The sequence below is a fragment of the Echeneis naucrates genome, chromosome 12, assembly GCF_900963305.1.
Source record: "Echeneis naucrates chromosome 12, fEcheNa1.1, whole genome shotgun sequence".
Lineage (NCBI taxonomy): Eukaryota > Metazoa > Chordata > Actinopteri > Carangiformes > Echeneidae > Echeneis > Echeneis naucrates.
In genome coordinates, this window is record NC_042522.1 from 6,954,060 (window position 1) to 6,968,398 (window position 14,339).

The 14,339-nt window shown below is 39.7% G+C and overlaps 2 protein-coding genes across 2 annotated transcripts; both read left to right on the plus strand.

Annotated features, from left to right (window-relative positions):
• The first annotated feature begins 1,365 nt into the window (after positions 1–1,365).
• skor2 (SKI family transcriptional corepressor 2) lies at positions 1,366–8,997 on the plus strand. Its single transcript, XM_029516374.1, has 7 exons — positions 1,366–3,354; positions 4,001–4,064; positions 4,838–4,915; positions 7,233–7,298; positions 7,537–7,635; positions 7,804–7,871; positions 8,941–8,997. Exons 1-7 carry the CDS (start codon positions 1,366–1,368, stop codon positions 8,995–8,997), a joined length of 2,421 nt encoding a protein of 806 aa, XP_029372234.1.
• A 2,731-nt stretch (positions 8,998–11,728) lies between these two features.
• ier3ip1 (immediate early response 3 interacting protein 1) lies at positions 11,729–13,216 on the plus strand. The gene is made up of 3 exons (XM_029516278.1): positions 11,729–11,846; positions 12,107–12,208; positions 12,385–13,216. Exons 1-3 carry the CDS (start codon positions 11,756–11,758, stop codon positions 12,438–12,440), a joined length of 249 nt encoding a protein of 82 aa, XP_029372138.1. The 5' UTR covers positions 11,729–11,755; the 3' UTR covers positions 12,441–13,216.
• The last annotated feature ends 1,123 nt before the right edge of the window (positions 13,217–14,339 follow it).

Consider the following 14,339-nt stretch of genomic DNA (forward strand, 5'->3'; position numbering starts at 1 on the left):
ATTAGTTCATTTGAGACTCCACTGTGATCTATATGCGTTATCTCAATCCCTTCGTGTGTTAATTGGCTCATGCATATTGCTTAAAATTTTGTAGTAAAAAAAAGTAATAAATCTATTTTTAGGCTTTAGCTTGATTTAATGGTGTATTTCATTCTTATTATTGTTACAAGACACATTAAGTTCCGGGAATGTAATTTGTAAATACGTTAAACTAATAAATTTAGCGCATTAGTGATTTATTTGTTGAAATTTTTCTGAATTAGACTTTTATCGATTTCTCTGTTTTTGTGGTGGTATTTAGTAAATGCGGTGCACAACAAAATCGTTTCGATGTACTGTGTGTAAAATGAGAATTTATAAAATGTTTTTAGATGTTGCCAGCTTTTTGAATAAGTAAGACCATTTTTTCAAGCAATGCAACTCGTTCTTTACCAAGCAAATCTTCTTCAGCTAAGAACCAAATGTGTTTTGTATTACCTTACAGTTGGTTGAAATATTAGATAGTATTAGAATATTAGATAGAATAGATTTTTTTTTTTATTTTGGAGGATGTGAGAAAAAACTTAGAATTTTTTTTTTATGAAAATACTTTTTATGGTATATCTAAATAAAAAAATATGGAGATGAAGGCTTTAAAAAAAGTAAGAAAAAAAGAAACAAAGCCTCGACTGCATGGTCCTTTTATTGAACTATAATTATAACAATTATTATATTGTGGTATCATTTTCCTTTTCCTTTAATGTGGGATGATTTTCCTTTGTTTTATTTTATTTTAACACAAAGCATCATACGCACATAACTTGTTAAAAGCTATCAATCTTATATTCTAAAATGATACAAAGAAAGAGAAAAATAAACAACTAACCGACGGCCCTAGATTGAATATCTTGAAGAGGCTCAGATAAATGTGAATGTGTGTAGACACACACACCCACATATATGTATGCAGCATTTATATAACCCTATTCTTCATGCACTCAGTCAATTATTTAAAAAAAAAAAAAAATCCTGTCTCTCAGTAATTCAGTATGTATTTGTTTGAATGTTTCAGATGACAGAAAACTAATTCTGCATTCCAACTTAAATCTCATTTTTAGAAATTTCTTGATTTATACAAAATTAAATATTACACATTTACTGACCTATTTCACGCATAGGAAATAAAAGCATTGTAATGCCTGGCAGCAAACTTATTTAACTGAAATATGTACTTTCAACATGCACGCATAAAAAAAAAAGTCAATATTTTTAACAGAAATTATCAGCTGTTTCAATTTTATGTGAAATGTGAATGAGCACATGTAACTTTCTTTCTTTCTTTCTTTCTTCTTTCCACTTAGGTCTCTCTACAGTTTTCTGTCAAGTATGGATAAAACCCATCTTTCAAGCTCTAATGACATCATTATGACAAGTTCAACTGGCGCCTACCAGCAGGAACCCCTGACTCCACCCAGACCCGCCCACCTCCACTCTTCATCTTCTTCTTTGTCCTCACCCTCTCCCTCAGCTTCCTCCTCACCCCTCAAGCCCAACCAGGTTGGTCAGGTTATTCTGTACGGGGTTCCCATTGTATCACTGGTCATTGATAACAATGAGAGACTTTGCCTGGCGCAGATTTCCAACACGCTCCTCAAAAACTACAGTTATAATGAGATTCATAATCGACGCGTGGCACTCGGCATCACATGTGTCCAGTGCACTCCAGTTCAGTTGGAGATTCTCCGCCGGGCTGGTGCCATGCCCATCTCGTCACGCCGCTGTGGCATGATCACCAAGCGTGAAGCAGAGCGGCTGTGCAAGTCTTTCCTGGGAGAAAACACACCACCGAAGCTGCCCGACAACTTTGCTTTCGATGTGACACATGAGTGCGCCTGGGGTTGCCGTGGTAACTTCATACCGGCACGCTACAACAGCTCCAGAGCCAAATGCATCAAGTGCTCCTTCTGCAACATGTACTTCTCTCCAAATAAGTTCATTTTCCATTCCCATCGCACACCAGATGCCAAGTACACCCAACCTGATGCTGCCAACTTTAACTCCTGGCGACGACATCTCAAACTCACCGACAAACATCCTCCTGATGAGTTAGTGTACGCATGGGAAGACGTTAAAGCTATGTTCAATGGAGGCAGCCGGAAGAGAGCACTGCCCTCTTCAGCCCAGTGTCCCTCGATGGGTCCAATGAAGACTCTCCCAGGTTCAGTGGTGCCTCACATGATTGGACCTGACCTAGGTGGTCAGAAAAGAGCCCGCTTTGAAGACGAGGATGATCTGGATGGTGGTAGTCTGTCTCCCCGAAAGACACCACGCAGCTACCCTGTCATCCCTGTCCCAAGCAAAGGCTTTGGCATGTTGCAAAAATTCCCACCCACATCACTCTTCCCCTCACCTTACCCCTTCCCAGCATTTGGCCTGTGCCAGCAGAAAAAAGAGGACAGTGAGGTCTCAGCTGGGCAGAAAGGAGCAGGGTTGTCTGGTCTTTTATGGCCTGGCCGCAAAGACACTTTTTATCCACCTTTCTGCATGTTTTGGCCGCCCAGAGGAGCAGGAGGAATCCCTGTCCCCACCTATCTCCAGCCTCAGTCCAGTGCCCTCACCTCCCTGGCAGACAACCCTTCTCTCAGACAGGCCTTTCTGGATCTCTCAGATCCCAGTGAGCCTGGAGCTGTAGCTGGCAGTGGAAATGGTGTTAGTGCAACCTTGGCATCTGGCAGTGGGACCACCACTCCAAGACCTGGGCTGTTTGATCCAGATTGCACAAGGGTAAACTCTGAACTTCGCCCAGCAACATCAGAGGGCTGGCTCAAACTCCTAGACACTCCAACCCTTCAAACTAGGAAGCCGAGCTATGGCTCAGCCTTCCGTCCAGTCATTAAAGATGCTGAGAGCATTGCCAAACTCCACAGCAATGGCGGAGGAGTCACTGGGGCCGCAGATGAGGACTTTGGAGTTGTGGTTGCTGGGTCGGATCGCCACCAGCAGCTATCACCCACCAGCAGTTGTAGTTACGGAAGTGAAAGCGGAGGAGACGGAGAAGCAGAGGGAGCAGAGAGTGAGGAGGAGGGGGAGGTGGATGTGGAGTCATCAAAGCAGGAGGATGAGGATGAGGAATCGAGTTTCACAAGCAGGCCACCACAGACTCAAACCAACCTGTACTACCCTGCACTAAGCGACAGTGCCGGAGAGGAGAGGGGGAAGGAGAGAGGGAGTGGCATTGTGTACCCCAACACCTCCCCTCCCTCCTCCTCGGACCCCATCCAGCAAGAGTCCCCCAGCCTGCCTGCCTCCCCTCCAGCCAGCCTGCCGCTCTCCAGTTCCAATCCACCTCACCGAGAGGACCCAGCTTACAAAAACGTAAATATCCCCCCAGGCCACTTTAGCTAATTATTATTTAAATGGTGCTGCAGTCAGGCAGTGATGTGATCTGCATAAGCAGATTGATAGGCTGGTTTCTCCCTGTAGAAATTGAAACAGTCACCCCACTCTGATCCCTGCTAATAGGCCCAGGCGTGGATTGTTTAATAGCCACGGTGTGTTTGTTCTCCCTGTGTCACCTCAGCCTGTTAGGGCAACTCTAATCTTTAACCTGTCGACTCCCACATTAACCAGGCCTCTGAGAGAGGAGGAGGAGGAGGGAGCGACACACAGAGTTATGAGGGGCATTTCAAACTAGAACGAATTAAATCATTCATTGGGTTACATACTGCAAATACATCTTACTGATTTCAGACAAGCAGAGTAGAAATTTAGATTATTGCAAGTGATTATGACCATTGGCTAATAAAAAGCAGAGAACCAATGAGGCAGATTACATTTTTCAATCGACAAATTAAATTCTACACGAAATGGGAAAATGAGTTGATATTAAAAATAACCTTAAGAATAGAAATAATACAGACATTACTCAGCTTTAAAAAGACATTCATTGCATTGTCATTGCATTGCAACTATTTAATGCATAACCAAGATGAAACGCTAACTGACTATATATGATTTTCAGACTGATAAAAACAGAGACGAAGGACTACCTGCATATGCAACCAAAGACAATTCCAGCATTTCTGGTGAGTAGAGACATCTGTTGTTTTTTTTAAAGCCTTTGTCTTTTGTAATTAAAAATATGACTTTGCAAATGATAAGTGAGCAAATTATTCTCAGCATTATCATGTTGGTTGCACTTTAAAAATATAACCAAGTATATCAACTTAATACCATTCTGTCAGTTCAAACATTTGAATCAATTATACATCTCTGTCTCATCAAGTATTTGCAGAACTAAACCACATCCTCTCTTTAATATAATGCAAAAAATCACTTTGCTTGCCCCACCGTCTGCAAGGATTTCTTGACACTACATCTTTCACCTTCCCATCTTGTTTTACAATGTCTTTGTTTCATCAAATGTTTGATAAAATTTTTACAGTTTTATCAAATAGCATTACACAATCTATTTCAACAGACTGCTGCAGACTGTTTCATCAGACGTCTGAGTCAGTTGTATTATAGCATCTTTGTTTCATTTATTGTCTGAGTGAGTGGTTTTATAGTGTATCTGTGTCCCTGCAAGGCTCATATTCCTGTGACGTTTCATTTGCTCCTCTCATCTCCCTCTCTGACCCTTCTGCTGAAGAAAATGTCTTCTGTGTGTTTTGTGGCCAGGTGCTCACAAACACACACACACACACACACACGGTTAGATGGCCTATATACACATACACACAACAGAGACACACACCATGCGCACACTTAGTTATCTCCATGTGTCCGGATAACCAGCTCAACCAATGGGCCTTACTGAATCTCTCGTCCTGTCTGTCTCTCTGTCTTTCTTTCTCAGATGAAAACAAAGAGCAGAATAGTTTCTTTGCACCGGAGAGTGAGACGTCAGCACCGGACTACTGGAGGGAGAGTTCAGGTACACATACTTGTGTTTTTTTGTTGTTGTTGTTTTTTTAATGGCTGCCAAAACATTGTACTGAGCTAGAGCACTATGAAGTGAAGTCAGTGAAATCAGTGAGGAAAATAGGTGAAATTGGCAGGTTAGGCATTTCTAAAGAGAATTATTAAGATTAAAAGTTTAATTTAATTTCTACATTTGGTTTCCCCTCCTCAGTAATTTGAATCTCATCATTAAAATCCTCCCCTTATTTTTATCATGTCTATCATTTTAATGAGACTCCAGAATGAATTCAGATATGACATGTACATTAAGAATTTAAATTAAAATGCCTAGATGAACACACAAAATGAACACACAAAAAGCACAAGCAACTCAAAATTATAATTTTAATTTATTATTATTTATTGACAGGATTATTAATAATTCCAAAAATCATATCAATTTCAATATTAAAAGTTAAATCACACTTTTATCTATAAAATAAATGTATGCTGTAATTTTTGTTAACAATGCTGATTTTAAAAAAATTCTGTTGAAAAATTAAAAATGCAAAAATTACTGTGACATTTTCCCTCCTACACAAATGAGACCCGATAGTTAAAGCAGCAAAGGGAAGTTCCAAAATCTTTAGCTTCATCCACCCCAGTCTCCTCCTCCTCCTATCAGACGGTGAATTAAGGGATTCATAATAATACACAGAGAGATGAAACAGCAGTGGAAAGCTGCTTCTGCCACCACTCTGCCACAGCTGCTCTCTTTAGCAGCATTGTCACCAGGGCTGTTACTCTTAGGGGGGCCGTTATAGTTCAACAAGAAAACATCAGCTCAGAGATAAGCAGCCGCGTTGGCAATCTCCATCCTAGACCCATATCGCTGCCAACATAATTGCCTTTTTTTTCCCCTTCCTCAGCTCAAAAAACCCTTCCCGTTTGAAAAAGATCACAGCTTATTGCCTTTTTATATCTGTCAGGAAGACATTAAAAGTGCTTTATGACATCTGTGCCAACATTTATATCTACCCCCCACTCCCTCAACCCCTACACACACACACACACACCATAATGATCCCTGCGCATAATGTATAATGTATTTCGAAAAATTACACGAAACAAATTAAATGAGACCACCTTTCCCCTGATTGCCAAACGTCTCCCTGGGCGGTGGGAAGCTCTACGTGATTAGAAGGCCTGATTCCTCTGAGTCCCACCACCCCCCCTCCACTGTCTTTAAACTCTCCCTCTGTTTCTAGGGAGAAAAAATAATCTAATTTTCCATTTATGTAATGCAAACCGCCTTGGCTTTGACTATTCACGGTTAATTGACTGTCAAACGAGGTTGTTATCCTCAGGCACTGTCTGCAAATTTGCTTGTCAAATGAGACAGAGAGAGGAGAGGAAAGGAGAGAGGAGAGGAAAGAAGGAGAGAGAGGAGAGGAAGGGAGAGCTCTCTCTGCTCTAAATGAGGGAGAGAGAAAAGCAGAGGGAGACTTAAGGAGCCAAGATATAAAATGACTGGAGGAGGATATACAAATCGAGGGTGCTGGATTGCTTCATTTAAGGTGTTCGATGCCTCATTGTGATAACTCAGACACGAGCACAAACACACATACCCACAAAACAATGCAGACACTTTTGAAACAGGAACATTTGGGTACAGGACTGTAATGAAGATGTTTGATGAAAAGTGAAATGCTTGTTTCTAAGCAACAAGTAGATATTCTGTACAGACTAGCGTACACCAAAGGAAATACTGTATAAATATAACTATACTCCCGCTCACAGCTTCACTGTTGTAGGCCAGTTAATGCGGCAAAAAAATCTAATAACAATGCAACATTTTTAGAACTCTGTGACATGCAAACTTTGAGTCAGAATATCCACATAAAGGTTCATTTATGATCATTGCCCTTTATGTCAGCTGTCTGAAAATTACTCTAACTTTATTGTGCAAACACTAGTATTTTTCGTTTTTCTTAATGAGATGCTTTTCGATCTGGCCTGGCAGCGATTGCTGGGCATCTTTCCATTACCACAAACTTACACTGACATCCACAGGACAATGAGTGAATTACAATACTCCACTACAGACTGAAAGTTTGACGCAAGCCTTAGGCAGTGGAGAAGAGTTCAGGTTCTTCATGTAAAATTGGGTGGAGGATACATTGAGAAAAGACTGATGGGGCATCAGACCACTACGAGATACTCCTGTGACCCAAATATGATTTACAAACTAAATGTATTCTCTGGTGTTGGGATAAGATAGAATGGGAGGACTCTCGGGACCAAGTGTAACTGATATACTTTAAATGACTGAAAGCAACCCATTTTTTCAGGTGATCAAAATCAAGGTGCTGCCTCTCCTGTCCCACTGAAGAAGGATGTAGAGAACATGGAGAAAGGTAAAGACTTCTTTTGTGTATTAGCAGTCTGTCTCCTGTTGTACGGAAAGTAAAAAGCTATAAACCCAATCGCCATTGATAGATTGATTTTGCACAGCGGGAGTCACAGCATACACACCACCCCAAGAATAAAATATTTTTGATTGCATTTATTGTGACAGCTAATCCCCTGATTTCTGCCTTACCTCCCTTTTATTTCAATTTTTCTTTCTTCTTCTGCACTTTCCTGCTGCTGCAGAAGAGCTTCAGAAGGTTCTGCTGGAGCAGATCGACTTCAGGAGGAGACTGGAGCAAGAGTTTCATGCTCTGAAGGGCACCTCACCATTTCCTGTCTTCCGTAAGTCTTTCTTTCTTTGCTCTTCTTTCTTTTTTATACTCTAAAGGGCAGCTCCTTCTTTGTCTTTTCCACTTTCTCCTCAGTGTTTGTCTTTTTCTCAGCTGAGTAACTTGATCACTGAATGCTAATGCTGCTCAAGCTAATCATAGATTTTTACACTAATTTCAGATAATTTTCAAGACCAAATGAAACGCGAGCTCGCCTACAGAGAGGAGATGGTCCAACAGTTACAGATGGTAAGACTACTAATGATACAATCAGTGCTGAATACTGAGAGAAAATAAATATCATTGCTACGCCTTTAGATGGCAAATAAAACATCCTTTTATAGATGTATGAATTAAAAAAAAAAAAAAAAAACTCACTCATTGCTTTGTCTTGGTAATGATTTTTGCCAAGGAGTATAGTTAAGACCAATTATGAAGCTGTAGTCAAGAAAATATAGTTTCACAGTTCAATAAAGGTAAAATAGAAATGGACGAGGAAATGTGACAATAATAACTGAATTACTGCTACAACAGCTTTAGATTTAGACATAAGTAAGAAATCCTAAACCAAGCCTTAAGAAGAAAAACAAAAAATAAATGACGAAGAAATGAAGGCATCAATGGACTCAAGTGGACACTTGTTCTGCTGCTCATTTGTCCATCAAAATCATCCATTTTGTCTTTCATGGGTGAGAAGCTCCTTGGCAGCCGTCTGAGTGTTTCCGTCCACATCAATCACCCGAGCAGCTCGCAAACGTGCTGACAGACGGTGTTTGTCTTAGTCTCTGACAACTGTGCACGCGTGTATGCACATGATCAAAAACTTCTACGTACACTGGAACACACACGAGAGCGCGTAGCACCCATGTCACCACAAAGGCACACGGCTGAAAAGTGCAGTCAAACTCATTTGCAGGCATGCATGTGCACATGCACTCCTAAAATGTTGAAAATTGACAAATGTGTCTAGAGGAAGCAGATGGATCTGTCTGAGAGTAATGACACGTTCATTTCATACAGAATTAAAAATGAACGGCAACAAAATTTGTGATTTATATTGCTGTGGCATATTTCACAGTTTGGACTGACTTATTTTCAAGTATTGCTGTTATGAGAACATCATGTTTTTCTTTTTTTTCTTAAAAAAGGGGCAATTTTTTTGTTAGAGTTTACAATATACTGAGCCTCATCTGAATTAATTAATATTAATTCATTTATATAGTCGCCACATTATGTGTCTGCGCAGCTTACAGTATACAAGCAAGTCTGTGTTGGTTCGGGTGATCTAACTTTTGCCTTTATCTTCTCTCTCTTTCAGATTCCCTACGCAAACATCATCAGAAAAGAAAAAATTAGCTCACATCTCAACAAGTAGCTAAAAGGTGAATATTTATTTTTTCATTATTATTATTATCGAACAATGTAGCTTTTCATCAGGTCCTAGACTCAACTCTTTACAGACTATATTGTAACGGTTAAGTCCTGTCAAGAAAAACACAAAACCAGAACATGATATTAACACTCAATTTTAATTTGTTGTCTTTACAGGAGTCATGAAAATCCCATTTTAGAAGAAGAAGCTGCTTGGATTTCTATGAATATTCCAAGAATAGTAAAAAAAAAAAAAAAAAACTGCTCCCAACAAAAACTGCCTGAGAGACGTAGGAAAGATTCAGTAATATTGCCTGCTTCTTCAGTACCACCTCTGTTAATAGCCCTGCACTTAAACTCAGAGGGACTGCATTCGCCATGGGTTAACACACACTGGCAAGATTTATGTGCTTTCTTGGACAAGTTCATTTTTCAGACTGACTGAATTTAAAGGGGCATGAACTTCTGACATCAGGAGACTCCTGCTCTTTTCCTCATTGCTGCGCTGGCAGTCAGACTCAAAGCTTTACTCAACCAGGACCAAAGCAACCATGGCCTTTCTTGCCCTTTGTAAACTGTAATTTTTTTTCAAGGGCTGTTAAAGGCCACCAGGAAGGCAGTTGTAAACTTCTTCTTCTTAAAAAAGAAACTTCTTATTCCATAAAAGATGAACAGTCATAGATTCAATAAGACTGGGTGTTAAGTCTGTGATTCTGACTGCTGCTGGCCCAACTGTAAATACACCAGACTGTGGATTAAGATGGTCTTCACACAAGGTTTTTTGCTGTTGTTATTGTTGTTGCTGTGGTATCACCAAACGGGGACCTTAAAGAAAAACAAAGATACCAAACTTTATTTACTGTCCCAAAGGGATTCTTCTTGTCATTTGTGTTTATTGACCAAAACTCCCTTATGAACACAAAGTATTAGTCATCACACAATTGTTCCACACAAGCTTTTATTTATCCCTAACCTGAAGATGCCAGATGAAGAACAAAATGAAGGGAAAGGTGATTAGAGAGCACGTAGAGGTAGGCAGATTAATGGTGTTTTAAGTATTAAACCTAATGTCGAATATGACCAGTATTAATACACGGCGCTGTCACCAAAAGGGGTTCAAACTTTATGCAAACTGTTCATTGGGGGAACAGTTTGAACCTGCAGTTTTAATGATTTATGAATGTACAAAATATTCCAGCAGTATTATTCTCAATACAGATGTTGCTGCATCTGATTTATTTAATTTTTTTTTTTTTTTTAACTCTAATGATGACATCCTCTCACACCTATAGTGTATAGAGAAACACTCTGCTGTTTTTAACTTCTGAGCACATTGAGCCATACCCTGACAGTACTTTCTCACCTTACTTCCAACCAAAGGTGAAGTCAAAATTGCCACCATCATCTGCTGGATCTGCTTTTAAAATATGTTGGCAGTGTTGGCAGGTGGTGGACAGACAATTAAAGGCCAATTCTGCTGACCTGTCAGCTCTCAGATCATTTCTGGGCCACAGGGAGGGATGTTTGTCAGTGTTGCATCTACCTGTAAATGATTTCACCTGACTGTATAAAATGTCATAAGTGAGAACATTAACCTCACATTCATGTCTATCTGTATGTGTTTGTTTGTTTATTTATTTGAACATCAGACCCTAATTGTGAAAATATTATTTATTACAATGTTTAAAAGAAAAAGAAAACGCACACAACGATGGCGGTGCAGTCCAGTGCGTGTCAGTGAGAATAAAAACAAGAACTCGTCCTCATCCTGTTTATAGAATGAAATGAATGAGTGGACAAAGTGGTCATTTACTGAGAAAAGAAAGTTATCATTATAAGCTGTTAATGCAGATGTATTTAAAAATGTTCTTGTAGTTTCTCTACTATTTATGTGTAAATTAAAAGTCTATACACAAGAACCAGAATGTGATTTCATCATGACTGATGGCTGTTTATGGAAATGAAATCCTCCCAACTGATCCTAACACATTTCTGTTCGGAAAACTGATGATACTGTTTCTAACAGTTTTTGATAATTTAAAGCTTTTATCAAAATATGAAAATACTAATTAGGTAAAACAGGAGAGCTAAAAGGAGAGACCTTAAAGGATTCAAGGATTCAAGGAAGCTTTATTGTCATACCCACAACATATGCATGCAATGAGGGGGGTACGAAATGAAGAACTGAGGCCTGGTCAGGCCAAGAACAACAAAGAAAAGAAAGGAAAATACAATATAAATCTAAATATATACAGTGAGTAAGAAACACTTGTATTATAACAAAACATAATAAAAAATAGAATAAAACAGGTTGAGGCCAACATGTAAATAAAGTAAGACAAATAGCACTAAAGTCAAATATATGTATATATATATATTGTACTACAAAAATAAAAGGCAAAAATCCCCAAACGCCAACCTCATAGTTAAATAAACGTGTGGCCTTTGTTCTAATTGTGATTTTTCAGTTTGTTATTTATTTAAGGAAAAAGGGCCTATTTCGACATAAACAAAGACTACAAGAAAAACGTAAGAAATCTCAAATGCGATCAGACTGAGTCATCAAAAGGTGTTTAAAAACATGTTTTTGGTGTAAGAAGCTTTCCTCTTCACCTGGAGACGGAGGCCGAAGTGAATGGAGCAGCCGTAAGATGAACGAGGGGGCCGTCCTGTTGTCCTGCTGTACGACACATGCTGCTGCTTTACGACAGCTGCATCTCTGGGAGTGGTAAACGGAGGGGGGCGGTGAGAAAGTTGCCAGCATGGCGTTCACCCTGTACTCCCTCATCCAGACAGCTATTCTGTGCACTAATGCCATCGCCGTGTTGCACGAAGAACGTTTTCTCAGCAAGGGTAAGCATCCCGCCATGTTTTTATTCTTATATTTGGGAAAAGCTGCTAAAAGCAGCTAGCTGCTGGCTAATCCCCTCAGCTGCAGAGACAATCTGAGTCTGTCCAGTGGACAGAAATGCACCATGTAGGACAAGGATCATTTTTCATTCTTGGATTGAGAGTCAAGGTTTTAAATCTGTATAAACTTTGTTTCCCCTTTATGAACCCATTGCCACATCATTGCCTCCTCCTCCTCTCCACCCTCCGTCCCCCGTCATCAGTCGGCTGGGGTATTGACCAGGGAGTTGGGGGTTTCGGAGATGACCCAGGAGTCAAAGCTCAGATCCTCAATCTCATCCGTTCAGTTCGGACTGTCATGAGAGGTTGGAAAGCTTCAGAACAAAAGATTGAATTCATCATAAAATATTTTTGTTTGATTTACATGAAAACCACTGAGATGAACCAGCATTTCATTTTGAATAGACCTGATTTGATTAGTGCTACCAACAATGAAAATACGTTTATTTGACTTTTCCCCCCTTGTTCTTGTTTTTTTCAGTGCCTTTAATCATAGTGAATACAGCCTGCATCATCCTGTTGTTGCTGTTTGGTTAATGCTGTGTCAGTATGGAACCACAGGACCAAACATGTGCCAAGGAACCATTAATACTCTCTGTCACACACATGCACACACATTTGTGTGTCCTTCAGAGACAAAGTGTGAAAGGTGTTCCATATTGCTTTGAAGAGGTTTTGGAAAAACAAACAACCAAACTCATCTTTGGAACTGAAATCAGTCACCACCTGATCAGAAATACAGTTCGTTCTTGCCCCTCTCCTCCCTGTTAGCGTCACATCAAAAGGACAAAATATGTTGTGTCATGTCGTGCTGCCCAGTGTTTGTCATTTTCATTGTCATTATTCCATCACAGATATTGATTTATGTTATTTGTTTCATTTTAGTGTGACCAAAGAAAGAGGAACTCGTAACTTTTCATAGAATTGGCAAAACCTTGTTGTTAGCAGTAGGGCACAATCGTATTTGCAGTTCCACTTGAACAGTTAGGTCATTAGTGGGGCTGTCACTGCAGAGGTTTTTTACTTATGTCTTCACAGTCCTCATTTGTGACTTTAAGAGTTTTCCCAATCCCGGACCTGAACAACAATCACCGGCTCCTTCATTCTCAGTAATCTCAACCCACTCAAGTGTGAAAATGTGCAGTGCTTTATTCCTTTTATCTGAATTTGGTTAAGTGCATGTAATGTAAATTTTAAACATTATTGCCAAACACAGTCAAAGCAATGTACTTTTCTACTGTTTACAAATCCAACAATGTCACAAGCATTGTTGATGGTATGTTGTCTTAAAATAAATGTATTATTCAGGATAACTGAACTCCTGTCTTGGATTTACTATCAGAATTGTCAGCATGGTGGATCAGTGGTTAGCACTGTTGCCTCACAGCATGGTTCTGTGTTTGAACCCCTGCCTGGGGACTTTCTTTACGTATTCTCCTTTGCCTGTGTGGGTTCCCCCTGTGTTTTGGGGCATCTTCCCACAGTGTAGAGCCCTTCAGGTTTAGGTTAACTGGTGACTATATTGGTCTGTAAGTGCGTAGCTGACCGTGAATGAGTGTATGATTCTATATGTCAACCTTGCAGTAGACTAGCAACATGTCCAGGGTGTGCAGTGTATCCCGTCCTTGCCAAATGTCAGATGGGACTTCCTTCGGCCTCCTGTAATCCTGACAAAAAGTGGTGTGGAAGGAACTACTTTACTTCATTTCTATTCCAAAATAGCTGTTACTGCATTTGAAGTGAGCCCTTTCACTTTTATGGGGAGGCATTTGACAGCAGCATCCTTTTCTTGCTAGCAGAAGTTGACTGTTGTATATACCTATGCTCCATATTCCTTAATAATCCCCATATGTTGTGAATTATCACCATTCCCTCCGCTGCTGAGATCCACAAACACTTTTATTAACATTAGTTAGAATCCTAAATGCACATGAAGCAGGCGTGAGAGGGGAAAGGAGATCTACTGGAATTGAAAGCATATGTTTATCAGGGAGATTTGCATCGTAAAGCTACTATGATCTGTGATTAGTTAGAGTTTAGCTGTGGGCTCATGGTGAAATATGAAATACGGTCAGAGGAGTGGATATAAATATATATGTATGTGCTCCTCACGGGTCAGGACGTGTTGTTTGGGTCTGTGGCCTGACAATAATAAGTTTTGGAAGTGAAAGTTTTCTGTGTCTATAGATACAAATAAACATCGAATAAATAAAAATAAAACTGTCATGCAATTTTAGTGGATTTACTTAAAATGACAGTAAAAAAAAAACTATTTTCTATATTCCATAACTATATTCTGTGCTGCATAGTTACAACCAACACACAAAAACAACAAACAGAAGGGTAATTCACTTGGTGGAGGTGACGTGAAAAGAGGCTTTGATCAGTGTTGTCTGGCATCGTGCAGAGAGACAGTTTTTAATGTTTTCATAATTC